General features: G+C 43.2%; 1 protein-coding gene across 1 annotated transcript in view; it reads right to left on the minus strand.

Moving 5' to 3' along the window:
* Window positions 1-4,929: 4,929 nt before the first annotated feature.
* LOC119442276 (WAS/WASL-interacting protein family member 3-like) overlaps window positions 4,930-21,178 on the minus strand; it is a 35,290-nt gene continuing 19,041 nt past the window's right edge. The window contains exons 6-7 of the mRNA XM_037707092.2: window positions 19,973-20,062; window positions 4,930-11,733 (exon numbers count right to left, since the gene is read on the minus strand). Of these exons, the coding sequence (XP_037563020.1) occupies window positions 11,642-11,733; window positions 19,973-20,062 (182 nt within the window). The 3' untranslated portion in view covers window positions 4,930-11,641. The remainder of the gene's footprint in view (window positions 11,734-19,972; window positions 20,063-21,178) is intronic.

The raw sequence follows: 21,178 nt of genomic DNA on the forward strand, positions 1-21,178 counted from the left end.
GTGCTTGCCCCTGGCCTCCTGCTTGCAAGAGAATCCGTGCCTCCTTTGCGACGGCCTGCGTCTTCTAGCTGGTCGTATACGTTTCACATCTCATTTGACATCGCCTTAACCCGTAGGCATTATACGTATTGTGACCAATTGTACCCTAAGCATGCCTGTACCCATATGGAGTGTCTTATGAGCTCATTTTATAAGCACTTCCCAGAAGTTACGACAAGCCTAGCAGAATGTCCAGACACGTCAAAAGCAAGAGTGCCTGCTAGTAAGGGGATCTTCTGCCACGTAGAACAATATATTGATTCGAATAGAAGTGGACCCTCATTGTGCGAAGTTACGATTCAAAAGAAGGCTCACATTTCTAAATGTAGCCCATCGTATACACTGAGGCACCGGACAGGGCTTGTTGATGATCGTGTAGTTTGCAAGCGTGCTTTCAATGTTTTTGGATGTATATACAAAGGGTATAAGTGTGCCAAACGCAAGTAGCAGCAAACTGGCATACAGCAAACCCCTGTATGCTCACCTGCAAAATAGTGCCTGTGGGTGTACCCCTGTTCTGTTTAATAATATATAAATTCCTACACAAAACCTGAACATGCAATGTCAGCCTCTAGGCATCTCTAAAGCACATGGACTTCTTAATGAAATAGTGCATTGTAGTAAATGGATTATTTGATTTCACCATTCTAATGTGCCACTAGGTGTGTGCCTATCCTTGGCCTATTCTCCATAATGGGTATGTGGCAGAAGACATGCAGAATCCTTAAATGTAGCTAGATATGTATCATGCTTCTCTCTACATACATGTGTTATTGCCATTCGTCCCTCAACAAGCATCGTGACATCTTGCAGTGTGCATCCACCTGATTTGGTGTTTGCAATAACGATAGCTTGCGAGCAGTGTAGTACATAAACAAAGATTTCACGAGATCTAAGTTGTGACCATGACAGTACATAAAAATAATCATTGCATGAGTTTACGTGTTGCAATTTTACACATCACAGTTAGTTGTATACCATTTAATTTACTGCTTCACGTATATACTTCACATAAATGCCAACATGTGCATCGTATGTGCATATTTTCTTTTTAATATTTGCTTTGGTTCCTTAATGGGAAGCAAGTTTGTACACTAATACTTGTGCCGCAAGGGCACAACTGCTTAATGTATTAAAGTTGAATGCCATTTGCACAGTGCCACACAGACATACTTAATAGTTTAATGCCATATGCAGCTTAATGCGTTCTCATTTGGCAGTCGAATGCATCCTCTTGTTTCCGATGTTAGTAGTTACGGTTGCACATAAAATTTCTTTTTGACTAAATTGGTTATAATTCAGTAGTAAATACTACTGAAGCAATCTTTACAATGTTGCATGCAGGGCTGGTAATTGTCGACTTTCTTATTAACACCAATTTGAATGGCACCTCAACAGATGATGCATGCACATGGTGGTTACCGGATGTGATGCCAATTCCAGCACATTGCGTTTGAGATTGCCAGCATGACACGGACACCGCCTAATCTTGGAGTTCCATGGCGATGCGCCACGCTGGCTCTCAACATTCGGAGTTGTGTGTCATAATTGAAATCGTGGCAATTTTAAAAAGTTCCACTATCAAAAACGTCTATTTTTGTTGGTTTCTCGGGATGCATTTACGTGTATTACATATTGCACAGAGGCTGTTCTCCCATCTCCACTATCACAAACTAGTCTTCTTGCACAGTCTTCTTAAACAGTCCAAAATTTCGTTGCAGTTGGCCGTGTGGCATGGGTATAAGATCGGCAGCGGAAAGGCATTGCAGATGGGTAATGACCAGGCTTGGACACGCTCCTTTTTCGTTGTCTAAGGTCAAGTGAGGAGCAGTGTTGAGAAATTGGTGAAGGTGAGGGAGGGCAGCAATTGAAAGGCAAGGGCAAAGAAGGAAGCCGTGGACTGTGCCACTCCCATTATCTGCTGATACACATTGCTATAAGTGGCAACTTACAATGGACACTAACCACGAACATACCCATTGACAAAGCTGAGAGGCAGGCTTGAAATTTTAAGATTCGACAGTATGATGTCACTCATAAGACCAAGTTCCTAAAGCAGAAAGCATTCTTTGCTTTTTCTCCTTATTGTTTGCAGGGCAGCTCTCAGCAAAAAGTTGGAGAATAGCACTGTTCGTGTCTTGCTAATGTCAAGTGGCACTTGCTGATTGTTGCCGACAGAGTGGTCAACTGCAGTGGACAGAAAAGCACGCTCACACACACAGCACTGCAACATACCTAGGCTTTTTTCGTCAACCTTGTGCGACTAGGCAGTCAGTTATGACGAGGTTGGGTCGGATGAGATAAACAGATCAGTTTTGTGCAGGTGTGCAATTGAACAATTTAATGCACTCCTGTTGCTGCCAATTGTTGTGTTCTTGGCAGCTTTGTGCTTCAAAGTCCATTCATTTGGAAATGCATTCCTGGCTCATTGTTTAGTCATTTCACTCGGACATGAAAGAAAAAGGGAACTCATATCTGTAGCAGCAGATAAACCTAAAGCCCATCCATCCACACGACACCGCTGCTTTTGTCAAGTAGCACCAAACTTTCATGTGCGCTGCTGTTCCCTGATTCGTCACTCACTCGAGTTCCGCTTCAGGGATTTCCGGTTACTGAATTTTCACTTGTCACACGCTTGTACCTTTATGCAGCAGGTGATGTCGCTTCCACCTAAATATAGAAGCTGGGTCTACAGAAGTTCCACTTGAAGCCAGAAGCTGAGGGTGCGAACGAGGGGGGAGCACGGAGAAGGGTAGGTTGGCGGTACTTAACCTGGTCAGTGAAAACGTGGAGGGGCTTTAGATGAACCAAGCGATGGTGGTCAGCTCCTATGCAGTTTGGCAACTGAAAAGCATGGCAGTTTCTTACTGCCTCTTTTACACAAATGCAGTGGCTGCACCCCCCAGATATTTGCTCTAAGGTCTTCAGGCAAAAAGAGCAATGCATAAGGAACATCACAAAAATTATTTGTGATATCGTAAGTTGCCAACCACTACACTCAGTTTCATACATAGCAGGCAACGCTATATTTTTTGGTTGCATTTGCGACTGAGAAATAGTGCCTTAAAATGAAAGATAGATTTCGAAATTTAAAAACAGTACCAGAAATTTTCCAAATCATGCACCAACTAGCCCAACAGCAAACTCTCCCAAAGATATATAATTTGATGTAACATTACGTCTCACACTTTTACGTTGTAAAATATGACGCGATTGTTATGCGCAAGTTATTGAAGATATGAATCTATTTACCACCAAACGACTGGACTGGCACGTTTCTATGACCAGCGGCCTAAGTGCACCACTTGCACTTACGACAATAACATGGTGAGCCATATATTGGATACACAAGCAAGCGCAAATATGCAATCCAATGTACTCGTACATCCACAAGTTGCTGTTATGATATATATAAAGTAATTATTCCATAGAAAGCATCGCAGATAAAAAATAAAAACTGCTTTGCAAAACTTGTGGACTAATACTTTTATGACCAAACTACTTGCCTATGTTTCGCAGTATTGCCAGCAAAGTAATACAGACTATAGTTAATATATTATTTTTCTTGAATAACACAATGTTTTACTGTATGCATACTCACCAGCATGTCAATACGCGTAGAAGGCGGAAGATTTTTTTCTCTGTTTTTTAACACGGGGCTGTAGGTGAACGAGGAATGGCATTTTTTGCAAGTTGAGGGCAAGGGAGGGCATCTAAATATTACAAGGTGAGGGAATCCAGAAAATTAAAGGGGCCCTGAACCACCCCTCTGGCTTGGTGAAATAACATAGTGAACATCTCGGCCAAGTTTTGCTGTCATACTCGGTGCATGGAGCTCGCAAGTGGAGCGCGAAGTTACTTTTCTCTCAAACATTCTCGTTTCAACAGAAGCCATGATCCTCACTCTTTTCCGTGTGCTTTATTTCGTAATAAAGCACATTCCCATATGTGGCTGCTATTTGTCGCTGCGATCAGCTACACCGCGGCCGCCACGGGGTGCCGCCACAAGTTCACTGGCTAAGCGCACTGCGGCTTGCTGAGGACAACAGGCATTTAACTTAGGTTTAGCGCGTGTAGGCATCAAAATAGGAAGTCGTGTCTACGTTAACATCCAAAATAAAATTTTAACTGCGTGCCACGGTGACATTTCGAAGGTATCGCTCCACTCTGCTGTAGCCTTCGCAGTGCAAGGCATTGAAGAAGGAACGGGAGCACAGAGGAGGCCGTGTTTCATTGCCAATAACTCCGCTTCTGCTGAACACATTGAAGTACTTTTTGCGGCGAAGTATTTCTGAAATAACCTATATTCACTTCAAATGCCTTTCTCCACTTCGATAAAAAGTGGTTCAGGGCCCCTTTGAAGCATTAGCGCACTTATGGAGACAGCAACAATCTGTTTTGGCATGTTCAGCTCGCCTTTCCAAGTGCCACTGCTGGGAACAGCAGTCACATTTAATTACTGCCAGTCAAACTAGGGAAGTACAGATACTGAAAGCTCTACCTGTACAAAACTTGACCTCTACAAGAGATTCCCATACGAGATTCTAGCGTTAATGCAGCTCTAATAAAAACAATAATTTAAAACATGTCACAATAAATATGGAAGTTCTCGGACAATTGTAAATCTAATGCTGGGGCCAGATTTTGTAAAGATTCTCCAGCTAATCCATTTTTTTTTCCCACATTTGTCAGTGGCTTGCACACGACACCAGATGCTGTTTTCACCCAAATCAGCCACTCGGTGTAACTGTTATTGGCACATTCACACTATCACGCAATGTTTTTGTCGCCACCAGCCCCTTGGCATGACGGATGGAAAGAATCGTTACGAAATATGGCCCCTCAACGAAATATATTTAGAAGTTCGATAAACACTGCTGCTCAAGCCTGTACAAGTCAATCATTTTTATTTTGGAGCCAAAAGTTTCAATTCAGACTCGAGGCAGGCTCACAATCGCAATCATTAGCCTAAAAACAAGCATGCAGCCACATAGCACTAACCACCAGTTCACTGGCAAATAGTACGGAACAATTTTGATGGTGTGCACTCCCGAACACCATGAGCACAAAGGAACACATACATAATATAAAGCAGGGACAACACCTGTTCACTGAATTCAGTTGAAAGTTGACATCACTGAAATGTTTAACAGAACTAAGTGGGCGAAGTCACGATCGCATGCAGCTCGCACGATACTGAACATTCACTAACAGCTGTAACAGAGGAAATTTAGTTGTCAAGAGAACTGTGCTGAATTTGTTTCAACATTCATTCCTCTTTTCGTCACTCATCTAACACTGGTTAAGTGACTGTGTGCACATGAAGTAACACCAATGTAGAATCAAGGCAACATTATGATCAAAGAAAGCCTCTTCCATTGTTTAGCCCAATGTAATAGTGCACAAGAGTACAATGCAAGTTGCATTTTTCAAACATAGTACAGGTGAAATGCCAAACTGACATTGTCATTTCCACACATAAGATTGTCCTGAAAGTAGACTCAAAGTGTCACTCTACATAAAGAAAAAAGGACCAAATGTGGCACAAACTACGTCACCTCGCGTGACCAGTAATAGGTCAATTATAATTTGTCGAGAATATTAATTCTGTTGCGCAGCTATAAGTGCAAATTTCTAAGCAGTCCATTTTTTGCACGTGCTTGCAGCAGTGAAAAGAGTGAAAGTAGAGTCTACGTAACTGCTGCCCTCGGGAGAGACTGCGCCAAGGGCGCGGCTGTACTGACACGACGTAACATATTGAGCCGAGACGTACCTGAAGACTTAAGCGTTAATTTACTGCTATGCATTTTATAAAGTGAGCATTCTCTCCATCTACAGCTGAAATGTTGAGATTGTTCTTTACACAGGCAAACAACGAAAATTCCAAAGTTGAGGCGCGGAGAGGTTTAGAATGCACAGGCATGCTTTCAATATTTTGAAACTGCTGCACCAGAGATTTTCTTACAATTTTTTGGTAGCAAACAGGAATCCCAGCTACAGGTAAGTGTGACAATTCCTTTTCTTTTTAATTTTCAGAAGGACAATGAACTAGATATGCAAAGCAATAAAAAGGTGACATGTGTCCTATGTACTTGTTTTTACTTGCACGAACTGCACTACAGTATTAGTAATATCATGGAAGACTATATGACATTTTCAAGCAAAGCATTGGGTCAATCAATCAATATTCCAAAAGAAAATTTCTACAACTTGTCACAATTGGCAGAAACAAATAGTTCACAACAGCGCACACTTTGTTTCTTTACAGCAACAGCAGCAGTCATGTGATACAAAGAGAGAGAGGGTTGTTCTGCTAAATAAGCATTCACAGCAGGCAGTGGCAATGGAAGAAGTCGGGAATAAATGCACTGGCACGATTGCAGTATATATACTCTCTATGTCGTTGAAAGTGCAGAAATCTCAACCTGGCTTTAAAAATCCATGCGATTCTCAAAAAGGCACATCATCTTAACGTTGTTTCAAGGGGACCTCCCTTTTTTTTTTCTTCCTTTACAGCAGCCCTTGTTGCATCAAACCATTGTGCTATTATATATAGTATATATACACAAGCTTTACAGTTAAAACTCTCTCAAAAACACTCACACAGGTAATGGCATGTTACCACAGCATGTTACCACCCACACAAGCTGATCTAGGATTTGCAGTTTGAGGTAAAGAGCACAAAAAGAATGTTCGCAATTGAAAAATATGAGCTTATACATTTTTTTTTCCCCCATCAAAGAAAAGCCACGCCGCGTCTTCAGAATCACAGCGCATCGCATAATCACTTTCCCAAAATTAAAACATTATTTTTTCATGGCAGCCAAATAAGTCTGTACCCTGGAAACAGCTGAGATGGAGCATAATGCATAGAAGAAGACAAAAAAAGAAAATAATTAAATCGGTACTTTTTGGTTGGAGTGAACTGGCAGTAATGAAAACTGCCAGGTTTCTCGCAGGAAAAGCAACTCATCTTTCGAATCAAGTTGAGAAGGTACTTGAGTAAACTCAATAGCATAAAGTGTGTGATCTTGCGCCAGCTATGTGCTGTTTACATAAAGTATAATACAAAACTACAAATTCAGGTGTTTTTAAAGGAGGTGGCATCTAGATAACTTCTTCTTTTGGCTGGTTGACTGCTGACGACTGAAAAATCTACAGCATTGTCAAAAGCTTTTTTTTTTTTTTTTTTTTCCCGAAGCTTGCGACAAAATTTAATGAAATTCTGTCATTCTTCTTTACAGATGCTACTACATGCCAGCTAGCCTCTACTGCACTGGATTTAACACACTATGGAAAAAAGTGTGGCCTTTAGTTTTCTTTTTATTTATTGGCTGACACTTTCTTTGCTTTGGCAGGCTTACACAATTTTTTTTTTTCGCTATTACATTATTGCAGTTGTGAGAGCAGAATTCTGGCAGTATCAATAAATGAATATTTATTTATGAGTGATCCAGCATGAGGTCATTCTAAGCAAGGGCAAAGTATGGAAATACACAACCTGCAAAATTGCACGCATATTTTGTGCGCTGAAGGTAGTCTCCACATCTGCCCGAAGCCGCCTTAAGTATCTTAACACGTACATTGTGAACTTAAGAATTGTTTTTACAAGCTAATATTTCCTTCTTAATTCCCTCACTAGTTTACCATGTGCCTAGGTACTTCACTGTTTTTACAGACACTGCTGTATAAAAGCTTTTTACACACCTGTCGGAGTGACCACAGTGAAAGTAAAAATTAATGCGCACAACGACAGTCAATTTCAAGCAAAGTGGGGGAAAAAATGTTGCTAGACAACGTAAACCTCCACTGCTTATTACCTCTTCAACATGACTCAGTGGAGTCATGGTTAACATGTTCACAAAGAGTTTGCAAAATGGCACACTATGCATAACTGAAAAGCTGTTCAATTCTACAACCACTCCTCGACAGTTAGGCCTACCAGCACTTTGCAAATTTTTCTGAAGAATTCCCTGCACAGTGCTCCAGCATGGTGATGCGGCCTACCATCTAGGCAAAACTTAGGTGCAGCACATCTAATGCCTTTCAGTCGCCTGCACACAGAGAGAGACAGAGAGCGCTAAAGATGTACATAGCCTTGCCTATGCCTTTTAGGCAGAAAATTTCTTTATTTAGAGCTGGAATACAAGACTTGCGAATAATTTAATCCCCCCCCCCCCCCCGTTTTCTTGTTTTTTTTTTTTTAATTTTAAAACAGTTCCCCAGAGACCTCCAATAAATTAATGTTACTGATAATACCCTATATGATGCACATAGGTGTGCCGTTATGCCATATTCAAGCACTAGTAGTGACCTTCTCTGCAAAACACTATTTGCCTGTATGTCTTCAATAAGAGCTCCTATAGACGAAACAAACACTTACTCCTTCAGAGAAGCTCAAGCGTTAATTTAGAAGTAAAAGGGTGATTTTGGAGCTGTTCAGTATTCAGAATTATGCCATGGTCCACTAATGTGTAGAACTTGTGCTGTTGCGAGGAACATTATATTTGTTGTGAGGACCATTATATCCTCCGATCTTCCTTGTACAATTCATCACGAGTGTACTCTAGTCCACATTTTTTGACTAAAGAAATTCTCCAATCCTTCACACTGCTGCTTTTGCATTTGCGGTTACCAACTACGGTGGAAGTCAACGATGGATACCCTCACTCGAATGTAAACGAAAAAATGATGGTGCATTAGTTTAATAGGGCTTGTTACATTAAGTGTCCTGTAGGTCTGTTGTTGGAAAGGCGCGAGAATATGCAATCTCCTAGCCTTATCTTTTTTGCACAATCTAGCATATATCTTTAAATTCCTGCAGCCATGGAGATCCCCCATGCTACATAAATACCAGAAAATGATTTGATAAACTAGACTTACTGGCCATTAAAGCAAACAACAAGAACTATCTGTGAAGCCCAACATCTGCACAGATAGAAGATTTGGTGCAATGGCAGAATCACGTATGTCTGTCTCATGCTTTGATGCAGCCACTACTGCAGCAAATTTCCTCTTCACTTTCTTTGTAACCATGGCAACAAAAGGAGCATTGCTGTGCAGGGAAGACAAGCTAAGTTTTTCATAGGGTCCAGAGGAAGGCACCAGTAGAGGTTTATTGCACGAAAAAACCAACTAGCCACTAAATGAACTGCGTGACGCGATGCAGTGTCCCAGCTCCCCCTATGAAATGCAAAGTGTGCACTAACACTAAACTAAGACGAAAATCAGAATAGGATACAGCTGAAAACATAGTGTGTACTTAAATTCTTTTTAATGTACATTGAAGTGAAGTCACAGGAAAAGGTTTCCAGGGATTGCATCTTAGAGCCCCCAAAAAACTATTTGTGAAAAGCTCTTCTTTAGCATGCAGTTAATCAAAAACAATTGATAAGGACTGTTGCTTGCACAAAAGTTCGCTACCATCTGTGTAAAAATAAAAAGGCTTGGCAAGGGGCAAAAAGAAATCTACTACTACAGTAGCCCGAGTCTGCACCCATCAACACCCAGCCCGTCTGCGTTTTCTATTAAGGCGTCAATGTCTTAAATAACGAGATATTTCTCATCCTGCGAAAAGTCGTACAGACCATGCCATACTAGCAGCAGTTCTATGAACAATATTTTATACTCAATGCTTCTCACAAAAGAACGTGTCTGCTAGTAATGTGTTTTGAGCACCACTGCAGTCATGTGTTCACAAACTGTGTGAGTGATACAAACTACATCGGATCTGGACGATTCATTTCACTAGGCTTATGAACATTTACTGTAGTTTCCCTGCTTATCCCCCCTTGTCAAATTAAAGGAGCCACGGAGAACCCCTATTTACCCTTTCTTATGGCTTAGTTCTTAAACCACTTCTTTCTCACAGCTTCACAATGAACACGGTAAGCAAAAGTGTACGAACCACAGGCCGAAAAAAACTGAATTTATTCGCAATTCCGACACGCAAACTGAAATTGACGAGTGCACTGGAAAGTTCACAATGCAAGTTTGGACTGCAGTTTTAAATTTCAAGTTACATTTACAGGCAGAGAAGAAAAATCGGTTTTATCACAGAATTTCTGGTCCGTATACGTTTGCTCAGGAGAGCACTCTACACTATCATTGAATATATAAAGCTACCATCAATATGTTGGTATAAGCAATTCAACAGGACTGGCTGGCGAGAAATAAATAAATTAAAAAGTGCGTTTAAACAAGGCTATTCATGACTGGTCAAGCATCACAAAATGGTGGAAAAGCCAAGCCAATAAGCAGTCCTGCTGAGCCCCTTCAAGTTTGAGGGAGGAGGGCTGGGTGAGTGAGTGATGACTCCACATACTACGGTAAATCTGGAAGAAAACGCAAGCTAAACAACATCGAAGCGAGTGTGTAATTGAAAAAAAAAAAAAAAAAAACTACAGCTAACGCCAGCACTACCTTAATAGTGCTCTCTCTGTAGATGTTACAAGCCTGTTTTATCAGTGCAGTGGTTCTTTTACATAACAATTATGTACAGCGAAGAAACAGACCTTTGCTGACAAATGTACATCGTAGGCCTGTGCTTTGATTCCATACAGCTTGTGTAGCACTATCAATATTGTATGTACAACTGGAACAGCAACTCCAGGTCGCACGTGTTTCCATGCATCTGCCGTAATATCAAAAATTAAAAATCGCAATAGCAGAAAGCGTGAGCAAGTATACTTTGAAAGGAAAGGAAAAACAAAAGGAAAACATAAAAATTACGCAAAAGATGTTGTAAAAATGTCCAGCATGTCTACACGAAAAGACAAAGCAGTCAGGCACAGTGCATATTCTGCTTTGGTTATTGCATTACAAAATAATAAAAATAATAAAAGTGATTTCGCGTATAAACGCCAGGCCTCAGCAATAGGCCAATAACACAAAACGATCAGCTCTTTCTCTCTGCTGTTTAGCTGGATAATGCGTGCTGTTCTGAATACAAGATGTCTCGCTCAATATTTCAGCTCGCAGTGGCACACTGACAGTAATATTCTTAAGCTTACGCCTCATTTCTAGAGGTGCCTCAATTCGGTCAAAGCTGCCGACCAAGAAGCAAACTTTTCAAAAGAAAAGAAATACACAAGCATAACAATGCGGTCATACGTGCTTGAACACAGCACGCCACGTGCAAAATATTTTTCCTTTAAGCAGAAGATGGCAGCCACAGCGCACCCAAACGAACATCCTTTCCCTTCTTCACTGTGATACTGCAACTCAGAGGCCAGAAGCAAACCATCAAAGAAAGCAGAAAAGAAAAAGGGGGAGTCATACAACCTATAAAGATGAGAAGGCCAAAGCACCTGGCACCACAACACAGCGATGCTGCGACACTTGCAAAAAAAAAACTGAAAAGATGGTGTCACAGCAAAAAGTGGCAATGCCAGCAGCGTGCACTGTCTGCGACAGGGTGCGTTTGTTCTTGGACATCCTTGTGGTTCCCCCTCCTTGTGGCGTCCAACAGAGCGGGACCAACGTAACGTCGAGCTTCCCGAGCCCCCGACAGGTGAAGAAGGGACTGCCCTGGCCGCTGCATTTTGCATGCCGTCTCTGGGTGGTTGTGACTCGCATTGTGCCCAGGGCCCCTGGCCTGCGGTCAGACAGGGGTCTGGTGGGCCACAAAACCACTTGCGTGCAGCGACATTGGGGGCAGGGGAGCCTGGCGTTGATGGTTCTGCTTCTGCACGACTGTAATCGAAGACAAGTGATAAGTCAGTACAGATGGACAAAAAAAACCCCACCCTAGTCCTATGTTACCCGCAGTGAAGCAGTCAGAGTGATAGCATGGAAGTTGCAGTAAGCATTGGAGATGCTTAATGCTATGGAGTCGATCCTGCATATAGTAGTCTTGTTATCGTGCTACATCATGCATGTACTATATCGTGATCGCGCATATATAGTGCTATATAGTCGATAGTGCATATAGTCGATCCTGATTACATTTAACTCAGATATATTGAGTTATTGCCAATATCAAACAGTTGTTACATACCTTGAAAATCCCATACACAAGTACGCTGTACAACGCGCTCATCGAACTCCCATTCACCACCACATTCGATATATCGAACACTGTGCCGTGCTCCTGCAAGTGCGCTTCTCCTAGGAGTACACAATCACTTCTCGTACCGCTGGAAATATTTAATAGTAACAAATTCGAAACAGCCTTGTTTTGGCTGATGTGCCCAAAAAGACATTGAATCTGAAAGGCGGTACATGCCATGGAGGAAAAATGAGCATGGTGGGTGCTTTAGTTTTTCTCACTGCCCATATGGATGACTAGCACAAACTGCAGCCATTCATAATCGGCAAGAGCAGATTGCCAATCTGCTTTAAGAACAAGAAAGGCCCCTCGATTTGATATGTGTTGCACAAGAAAGCGTGAATGACACTATCTTTTTATTCAGTGGCTCCGCGGGCTTAGCATGCCGAACTGAAGATGTCTGCGCCACTGGGGTTGTCTTCTTGTAGACCAGGGATTTCCACAAACAGAATTTTAGGGTTCCACGAGCATCCAGAACAAAAGTTGGCACCAATCCCCACTTGGACAGACTTTTTAAGTACCGTTTAGATTTAACAAAACCTCAGCACACCCCATCCGCACTTCACGGAAAGACCATCGAGGGCAGTGGGGCGCAAGACTCATCAATGTATGATTTGCGGGCACACAGCGGGCACTGAGTGTGTTTCATTTGTGATTTCAAGGTTATGCATGAGTGGGAATGGTCTCAGATTTTCTGCAAGCTGAAAGCCACTCTTGTATCTAACGTCTATATAGTGCTGGCAGTCACAGTTGTCAGAGGGCAAGGGCCAAGAACGAATGGACTAGGAAGCCCCGAAACGGCAAGCAGCACGCAAGAGACGGGCATGTGAGAAACAGAAAGTCAGTTCCAGAACCGAAGCCCGACATAATAGACTGGCCGGTCAACTCGGGGCTGACGTCTGACACTGGTCAAAAACAAACAGCGTATTGTAACGGGCACATTCCACAGCGTGGAACGGGCGTATTGTAACAGCCCGTTCACACGCTATTCGCAGTACAAGTGCCCTGATAGCGGCATAGTGCCTATCCACACAGGCTGGTTTGATTTCTGCGCTGCGTCCATCTATACCTTATCCTGAATAAAAAAGAGCTGTAGTTTCGCCCGAAAGGCAAATTTACTGCGACAACAAATTAGTAGAAGGCTATACGAAGTAAGGATAGCAGTTTTATGAGCCGTATAAACTTGGAAATATTCGCTTGCTAACTAAATTAACAAGCATGGTGTCAGCACTCAGAGAAAATCATGAACACATCAGACTCTATGACCACAGACATTTGCTGTCAAAACACTGGCGTCAAGAAGAGCGGCAGCAGCAGCGAGCGAAGTGACCCTCGTGCTGTGTATCACAACGCAAACTAAGCGACGAGAACACCACACGCATAACGGTATGAGCCGCCTGCAGTTTGCTTTCAAGATAAGGCGTGCGAGACTGCGCGCTGCCATGCGAAGTACGCAGTTGATGCCAGAGTCAAACACTGCTCCCCCCCCCCTCCCTCTTGCGCTGCCTCCTTCCCTGCGCACGCGAGATTGAGTCGCGATCAGCGGTTCCCCATGCGCGCAGTTGCGAAATGCGCAGTTGCTGTCGGAGAACACCCCCCTCCCCTCCTATCCCCCCACAGCCTTTCACACAACGTAAGACGGCGTGTTTCCTGTCAGCTTCCCTCCCGCGCGCATGCCAGATTGAGTTGCGGTTGCCAGCTCCCCTCGCACGCTTTCACTCGTACATACAGCATATGGCGCACGGCGATGGTGTTATCGCCCTTGGACTTTATTGACCCTTTTCGCGGAGCAGTTTGTTCTCGAGAAACGAGATGGCGCTTTCGGCGACTTGCCGCACGTTGCCTCAGCGAAAGCACATGAATACGAAACCATTACCGCTTCTGCCCTGTTTCTGTGCGATCAGCTGTCGGAAATGCAATTGGGTTTTCGCTCACACACTGTGCTCCATTTATGCTGCAAAATGTGGAGCAGTGAATTGAAGATGTGTGCAGTAGTTGGCTGCAAAAATAGTGACTGGCATATTAAGGAATGGAATGAATATGTGAGGCCAAGTTCACGAACCACTGTTACATATATGGACAGCCTGTGTTGCCGGCCCTTCTCGATGCATGATTTTCCCCATGGATAAAAAAAAAATAACACATCTGCCAGCGTTGGATCGCTAACCTCCAAAGAAAAGACTTCAACCCCGGAACGTCGGCAAGAGTGAGTACCACTCGGTAAACAATGACAAAGGTAGTAGTGCCATTTCCTGACATTGTAAGTTTTGCGCACGTTATCTACACACATCTACCCCAACTTGCACACAAACTTACCTATGCTCTATCGCCAACGTATTAAGAATATGTGAATGGGCACACACTTGAATCAATGCGCCAAAGCATAGGTGACAGCGACTGCACCGACAGCACACGCATGGTCGAAGCTGAATATTTCACGACGGTCCACAGGAGTAAGCGGGTTACTAGCGATAATACATCTTTGCTACAAGCTATTACAAAGTACAGAACAGCTACGTATGTTCCAAGCCTTGTGTGCAGCAACAACAAATATACTGCAACTGAGCACACCTGCAAGCGATTAGGCAGAAAATAATCAGATACTGACCACACCGGCGAGCTTCGACTGAGTCAGTAACGTGACAAGCCGTTACTTCAAAGTATTCGCCAAATAAAGAAAGAAGAGCTGATCGTGATTCAATTAATAAGCAGAAAGTTTGGATTATTTGGAACACATTTTTAGCCTCACTTTTAGAACACACTGATCGCGCCGTTTGGACAAAAGCTTAATCGGCTTCGAAAGCGCTTTTACATGTCCCCTGAAGCTGTGGCCAAAGCTCCGTGTCGTCCACCCAGACGATATCTCCTGAAACAGAGGCTTCCTGAGCCGCAATGGGCGTCATATACATCCATTGTAAACACGGAGGCAACAGAGGCAGCTCAGACAAGCAATGGACGCGTGACCGAAAAATGGCAGCGTCCACGGGATCGCCGTGAAAAGGGTGAATACAAAACATCATGGCGACGATGACGGCGACGGCAGTAATGCGCTTGGAGTGTCCATAATAATTGCTATCACAATAAAATACGCAACCAGCATTTCGATGCACATGAGATGCATCGCGGTCTCACGGCCGGGCAATGCAGGCCTTTAAGGTTAGCGTTGCAATCATTACATCTAAAGACTATTCTGCAGTGGGAGCGACTTCCAACTTTCGTGCGCAAAGAGCAAGTGAACTTTTGTGCGTTCAGGCACGCACTAGGCACACTTTTAGTACACCACAACCGTGGAGCAGCCGTGGCTTCAGGGAAGCATGCTCGTCTCGCACCGCGGTTCAATTCCCACCCAGACCGAAATTTAGCAAATTTTCTTTTCAAGGACACTAATTTACTTTGTTTACAGGAACCTCCCCGAGAAATGTGATGTCAATCCGAGCATTTTTAGACGTGTTTTTATTCTTTGTGGTGAAGGCCATTTTTCGTCACGGCGCAGTTTCACCGCGACTAGTAGCTAGTAGTACTGAAAAACGCTTATAAGCTGAAAAATACCGGCATGAAACTTTCCAAAGATTTTTAGGCCAGAGTGCGCGCAGTTCGCAAAAAGCTGTGGGACGCTTCGGTTGAGCAGCGGAATAACGGCTCAGTTATTAAAATGAGGTTTGATCATTTATTTATTGATAACATGCGTCATAACTGGGACACTGCCTCCAACAGTTTAGTAATAGCTCCTGGTTTTGATTCTAGTGCAAAATTTCCAAAGGCATCTTCATCATTAGGTTGACATTTCCACCATTCTGCCACTGATCTCGCGCTTTTGAATGTTAATGCCAGAAGCATAACTAAACTAACAAATTTCCACAGTTTCTTTCGCTGGTTTCTTCATGTTCTCCTCATGTTATTTGCATCACAGAAACATGGCTTCATGAAGATATTCACGATTCAGAATTCACGCCTCCTGGTTACATTGCTGTCCGGTATGACCGTCAGAATGAGAAAGGTGGTGGTGTTGCTCTGCTTCTAAATTCCGATTTTAACTTTAAGGTTTTACCAGGTCCTCCTAATGTGGAATCGGTTTGGTGCTAGTTACTAGTGCATAAACAGGATTTCACAATTTGTGGTCTTTATCGCCCCCCATGATAGTCCTAGTGAATTGTTCGATAATATTTCGCATTTCATACATGACCATAGCCTCGACAGTTCAACCTTAATCGTTCTTGGTGACTTTAAAATTCCCGGCATTCATTGGCCTTCGCTCACATGCCACTAATGTCTCTATTTGTAGAGACTTAATTACATTTTCTTTGTCACATAACCTGATCCAATTAGTTGATAAGAATATGCGGCAGATCTCCATACTTGACTTAGTTTTTATCAGTGATAGTCTTGCTCATCTAGGTTTTAAGTACGATATCTTGGAAGGAATCTCGGACCATAACGCAGTTCTCGTACACATTAACTGCCCTATCCCACATAAACGCTTTAGCTATTCCACATTTCGCGATTTTAACAAGGCTGACAATACGTCTATCACTATTTTTTGTCACTCAGTACCGAAAGTCATGTTGACAGTCTTGCTGATTGCTTTGCGTCTTTGGTGAAATCTTGCATCAATAACTACGTTCCATAAAAAAAAAAAGATAAATAATAAACTTCCTTGGATTAACTGGGATATCCTGTCACGCCGTGTCAGTAGACTACGTAAATCAAAGCAATCCAATCCTGCGCTTCACGCTCCTTTTGAACAAGCCAAGGAGGAACTTCGTATCAGTACTAAAAACGCTAAAGATGTCTATTTTTCAGTGCAACTTCCGATACTACTTAAATCAAATCCTCGCAGGTTCTGGACATCAATCTTACCTAGTGCAACGGGCAGTACCTCTTTCAAGATAAATGACACATGTTACTAACGACCCCATCGTAGTTTCGAATGCTTTTAACTCGTACTTCCAATCTGTTCTCACTCTCGATAACCATGCACTAGTTCCAAAGTTTAATTATGACACACAATCTAATAAGCTAAACGATATCGTAATAAATTCTGATGGTCTCTTAAACCTGATCTTGAGTCTCGACACTAAAAAGTGTACCGGTTCAGATGGTATCCCAAATTCTTTCCTTTTTAGATACTCCCTATGGTCAGCTCAGTACCTTAGCGTAATCTTCCAAAAATCCTTAGACTCCAGTGAAGTACCAACTAAATTGAAAACGGCCAAAGTCCTGCCTTTGTATAAATCAGGTGATAAACAACTTCTCTCTAATTACAGGCCGATTTCTCTCACAGCCCAGTCTGGCAAGATGTTAGAACATATTATTCCCAAACACATAATCGAATTCCTTGACTCTTATGACATTCTAACATCTGCTCAGCATGGTTTCCGTCGTGGGTATAGCACAGTAACGCAATTAGCCGATTTTGTTCATGATGTTGCTTCTAACCTAGACATAGGTAAACAAGTGGATGCCATCTTCATTGACTTCTCTAAAGCTTTTGACTCTGTGATTCATTTTAAGCTACTGGTAAAACTAAACGCCATATTCAATAATCCCCGTCTTGTTTCTTGCATAGCCAGTTTTCTTCATTGTCGCTCTCAATTTGTTTCTTTTAATTCAGTAGAATCAACTCCTGTTGACATCGCATCAGGCGTTCCTCAAGGATCCGAATTAGGCCCTCTATTATTTCTCATATATATTGATGATTTGCCTTGTAGCACCTCAACTAAAATCAGATTTTATGCAGATGACTGTGTATTATACAAATCTATTAACTCCAATGATGACCATCACCGTCTTGCATAATCCCTTATGTCTTTCCGCACTTGGTGCAAAACTTGGCAAATGAACTTCAACTGCAGTAAACAGTCATGATGTCATTTGACAACAGACAGAGCCCCCTTTCATTCGATTATTCTCTAGAGGGCATCCCACTTAAAAGAGTTTTTCAATATAAATATTTAGGAGTCATTCTAACAGAGCATCTTTCATGGTCTAAACACATCGAATACATACAGTATAGACCACTTATAACGTAACCGCTCATAGTGCAGGACTGGATATTAGTACGGTCTTTTCAGACTCCCGTTAATTTTCCCATAGCACTCCATGTATATGCATACTGCTTACAGTGCAGCCGCGTAAGACGAAATACCGGTTATAATGCGGCTTCCGCGGGAACATCTCGCCGACAAGGGCGGTATATAGCGAGCACGCTTCTCAACGAGGTGCGCCCATCGATGGGAGAGGAGATCAACGAGGGCGATGCAGATGAGTAGCATGAGACATGGAGCATGAGTCTAAAGGCGATGAAATCGTCGCCTACACGAAAGGCCGTGGGGGTATGGGAGGGAGGGAGGGAGGCAAGGGAGGGGCGACGCTGCGCTGTGGCCCCAATATCTTTCAACCGGGTGCAAGGGGAACTGGCGACGCAATCTCCCACACGAAAGGAGCAAAGTGGGAAGGCAGCACGGGAGGGAGGAAGGGGAGGGGGAGGCGGCTTCTACTGTGCCAACAAATGCGTTCGCGCCTGTGCCGGCTGTCGGTGTTGTCGCGCGCACCATATCTTGAAAGCTATGTCCACACGGCTCTGACCTTTGTATGCGCTGTGCTTACGCCGCTCAGTTTCCGTTGAAGCGATAGACTGCATGAACCTTCGTGTTTCCCCATGCCCGCGTTTTGACAGCGGTTGTCTACGGTCATCGAGTCTATTCATGTTTGCTTGTGCACGTTGACACCACGCTTGTTAATTCAGTTAGTAAGCGAATGTGTCAAGTTTATGCAGCCGATAAAACTACTATCCCTACTCCTTATAGCTCTCTACTAATTTGCTATCGTGATTGATGCTTCGCCTTTCGGGCGAAACTGAGACATTTTTAAAATTATTACTTTGTCTGCTTCATGCGAAGATCGTGGGTACTTGGACATTAACCTTTCAACATTCGCAAATTTAAACGGATGCAAAAGTCCCAGTCGCACGCTTCGAGTCTCGGATACGTGCGGCTGCTTGGTCTACATGTTTTGCATACGTGCAGGGCTTGAAAATCTTTGTTTGGGTTTTAGTGCAGTACTGCTTATAGTGCAGATATTCACGACTCTGGCGACTTACGTTATAAGCGGTCTACACTGTAAATGGGAAAGCCCTAAAAAAATTAGGTTATTTGCGCCGCACTTTAGCTAAGACCCCTCGCAATACTAAACTGTTATAATATAAAGCGTTAATTCGCCCTGTTCTAGAATATGCATCTGTTGTCTGGTTTCCCTATAAACAATGTGAAATAATTTCGCTCAATAATGTTCAACGTAGATATATCCGTTTCATTTGCCAAAATTACAGCCGCAATTTCTCGCCGACACAGGCTCAACAATCTCTGAACATCGTGCCATTACTTTCACGGTATCGCATCGAAGCCTTAAACCTTTTATATGCAATTAATAACTCCACCTGTGGTCTTTCTGATTTTAACTACATCACATTTACAAACGCAAGTTGTACCCGTAGCTCCCCACCCCTTGAACATAATATCCATCTTTGCCCGTACTAACACATTCAAATACAGTTTTTTTCCACGTACAATTGAGCTATGGCATTCTATCCCCGGCGACATTCATTCACTATCACTAAAGGATTTTATAGCTACCACCACTAAGCACCTCGCTAACATGTAAAGCGCCTCCTTTTTTTGTGTGTGTATGTGTATGTTTTTATTCTGTAGTAATGTATAATGTTCCCACGCCTGCTATAGCCCCTATATTGGGCTGCAGTATATGTAAATAAATAAATAAATAAATAAATAAATAAATAAGTCACTGCAAGGTCACCACCAAGGGCACCGCCAACATAGACCTGAGGCTTTCACCTTAATAATAATTAAAAACAGAGCATCTGCTTACCTTTACTAGGGTACCTTTTATCTTTTGTTGCAACATAGTGAGGTGCAGGAATCTGGTCAATGGAATTAAACCTGAAACGGCTTTCAAATGCTGAAAAGAAAAGAAAAGGCATGCTTTACAAATATACAACTGGTGTGTTTGGTACAGATCCTTTAGAACATGCAATGCAGTTTCTTGACCAGTTAATGCAAACAGAAAAATGAGCGCTAGTCACTCAAATATTGATGACTGCCCGGTTGCTCATGAAGCTTGCAACAAAGAAGGAAAAAAAAATAAAAAAATTTACAACGACAGTATACTTCCATTAATTCGACCTACACTTAATTCATTCCGTTTCGACCCAAACATTTGTTATTTCGATTATGAAATTAGCCCTTGCCGGATAATTCAAACTTGGCTAGTCACCACACACAGTATAGACCACTTATAACGTAACCGCTTATAGTGCAGGACCGGATATAGCGCGGTCTTTTTCAGACTCCCGTTAATTTTCCCATAGCATTCCATGAATACACGTATCGCTTATAGTGCAGTTGCGGGAAACGAAATACCGGTTACAGTGCGGCTGCCTGGGAGTACGGAAGTCAACGGAGACGGCGAACGCTCCCCTCAAACAGGCGCCCCAAGGAGAGCTCGAGGAAGAAAGAGAGACGAAGTGGAGGAGAAGGGCACATGGTGCGAACGAACAGCCAGTGAGGCTGAAACCAGAATCTTGAGTGCAAGTCGTGAATTATCACGGCGCGCATAGCGAGCAAGGGCCACGAAACTGCCAACGCCGGCCAACGCACGCTTCACGATAACGGCAGTAAACGAAACTTCAGGGAGCGGGCGGCGCCGGCACAGCACGGCGAAGGGCGCACGCGGAGACCGTGGAATGTGAGGGAGGAGGGTGACAGGGAAGCGGATTTCGCTTCGGCAACTCCGCCGCTTCGGTGGCTCCCCTCGCCCTCCCTTGTAGCTCCCTCACTTTCGACTGTCACCATGCGCGCCCGCCGGCCGGCCCGGCGCCAGCTCCCCGAAGTTTTGTTTTCTGCCGTTATCGGGAAGCGGGCGTTTGCCGGCGTGGGCAGTTTCATTGGCCAGCCTGGGACAGCGCCACTGCTTCCCACTTCGTCGTAGCCGCAGCGTGCAAGGACAACACGTGACTAGAAAGAAAAGAAAGCATAAAGGAGAAAGAAGGGTTCACTGCCATTTTCTACACGTGGC

Source organism: Dermacentor silvarum, chromosome 2 (genome assembly GCF_013339745.2).
Source record: "Dermacentor silvarum isolate Dsil-2018 chromosome 2, BIME_Dsil_1.4, whole genome shotgun sequence".
NCBI lineage: Eukaryota > Metazoa > Arthropoda > Arachnida > Ixodida > Ixodidae > Dermacentor > Dermacentor silvarum.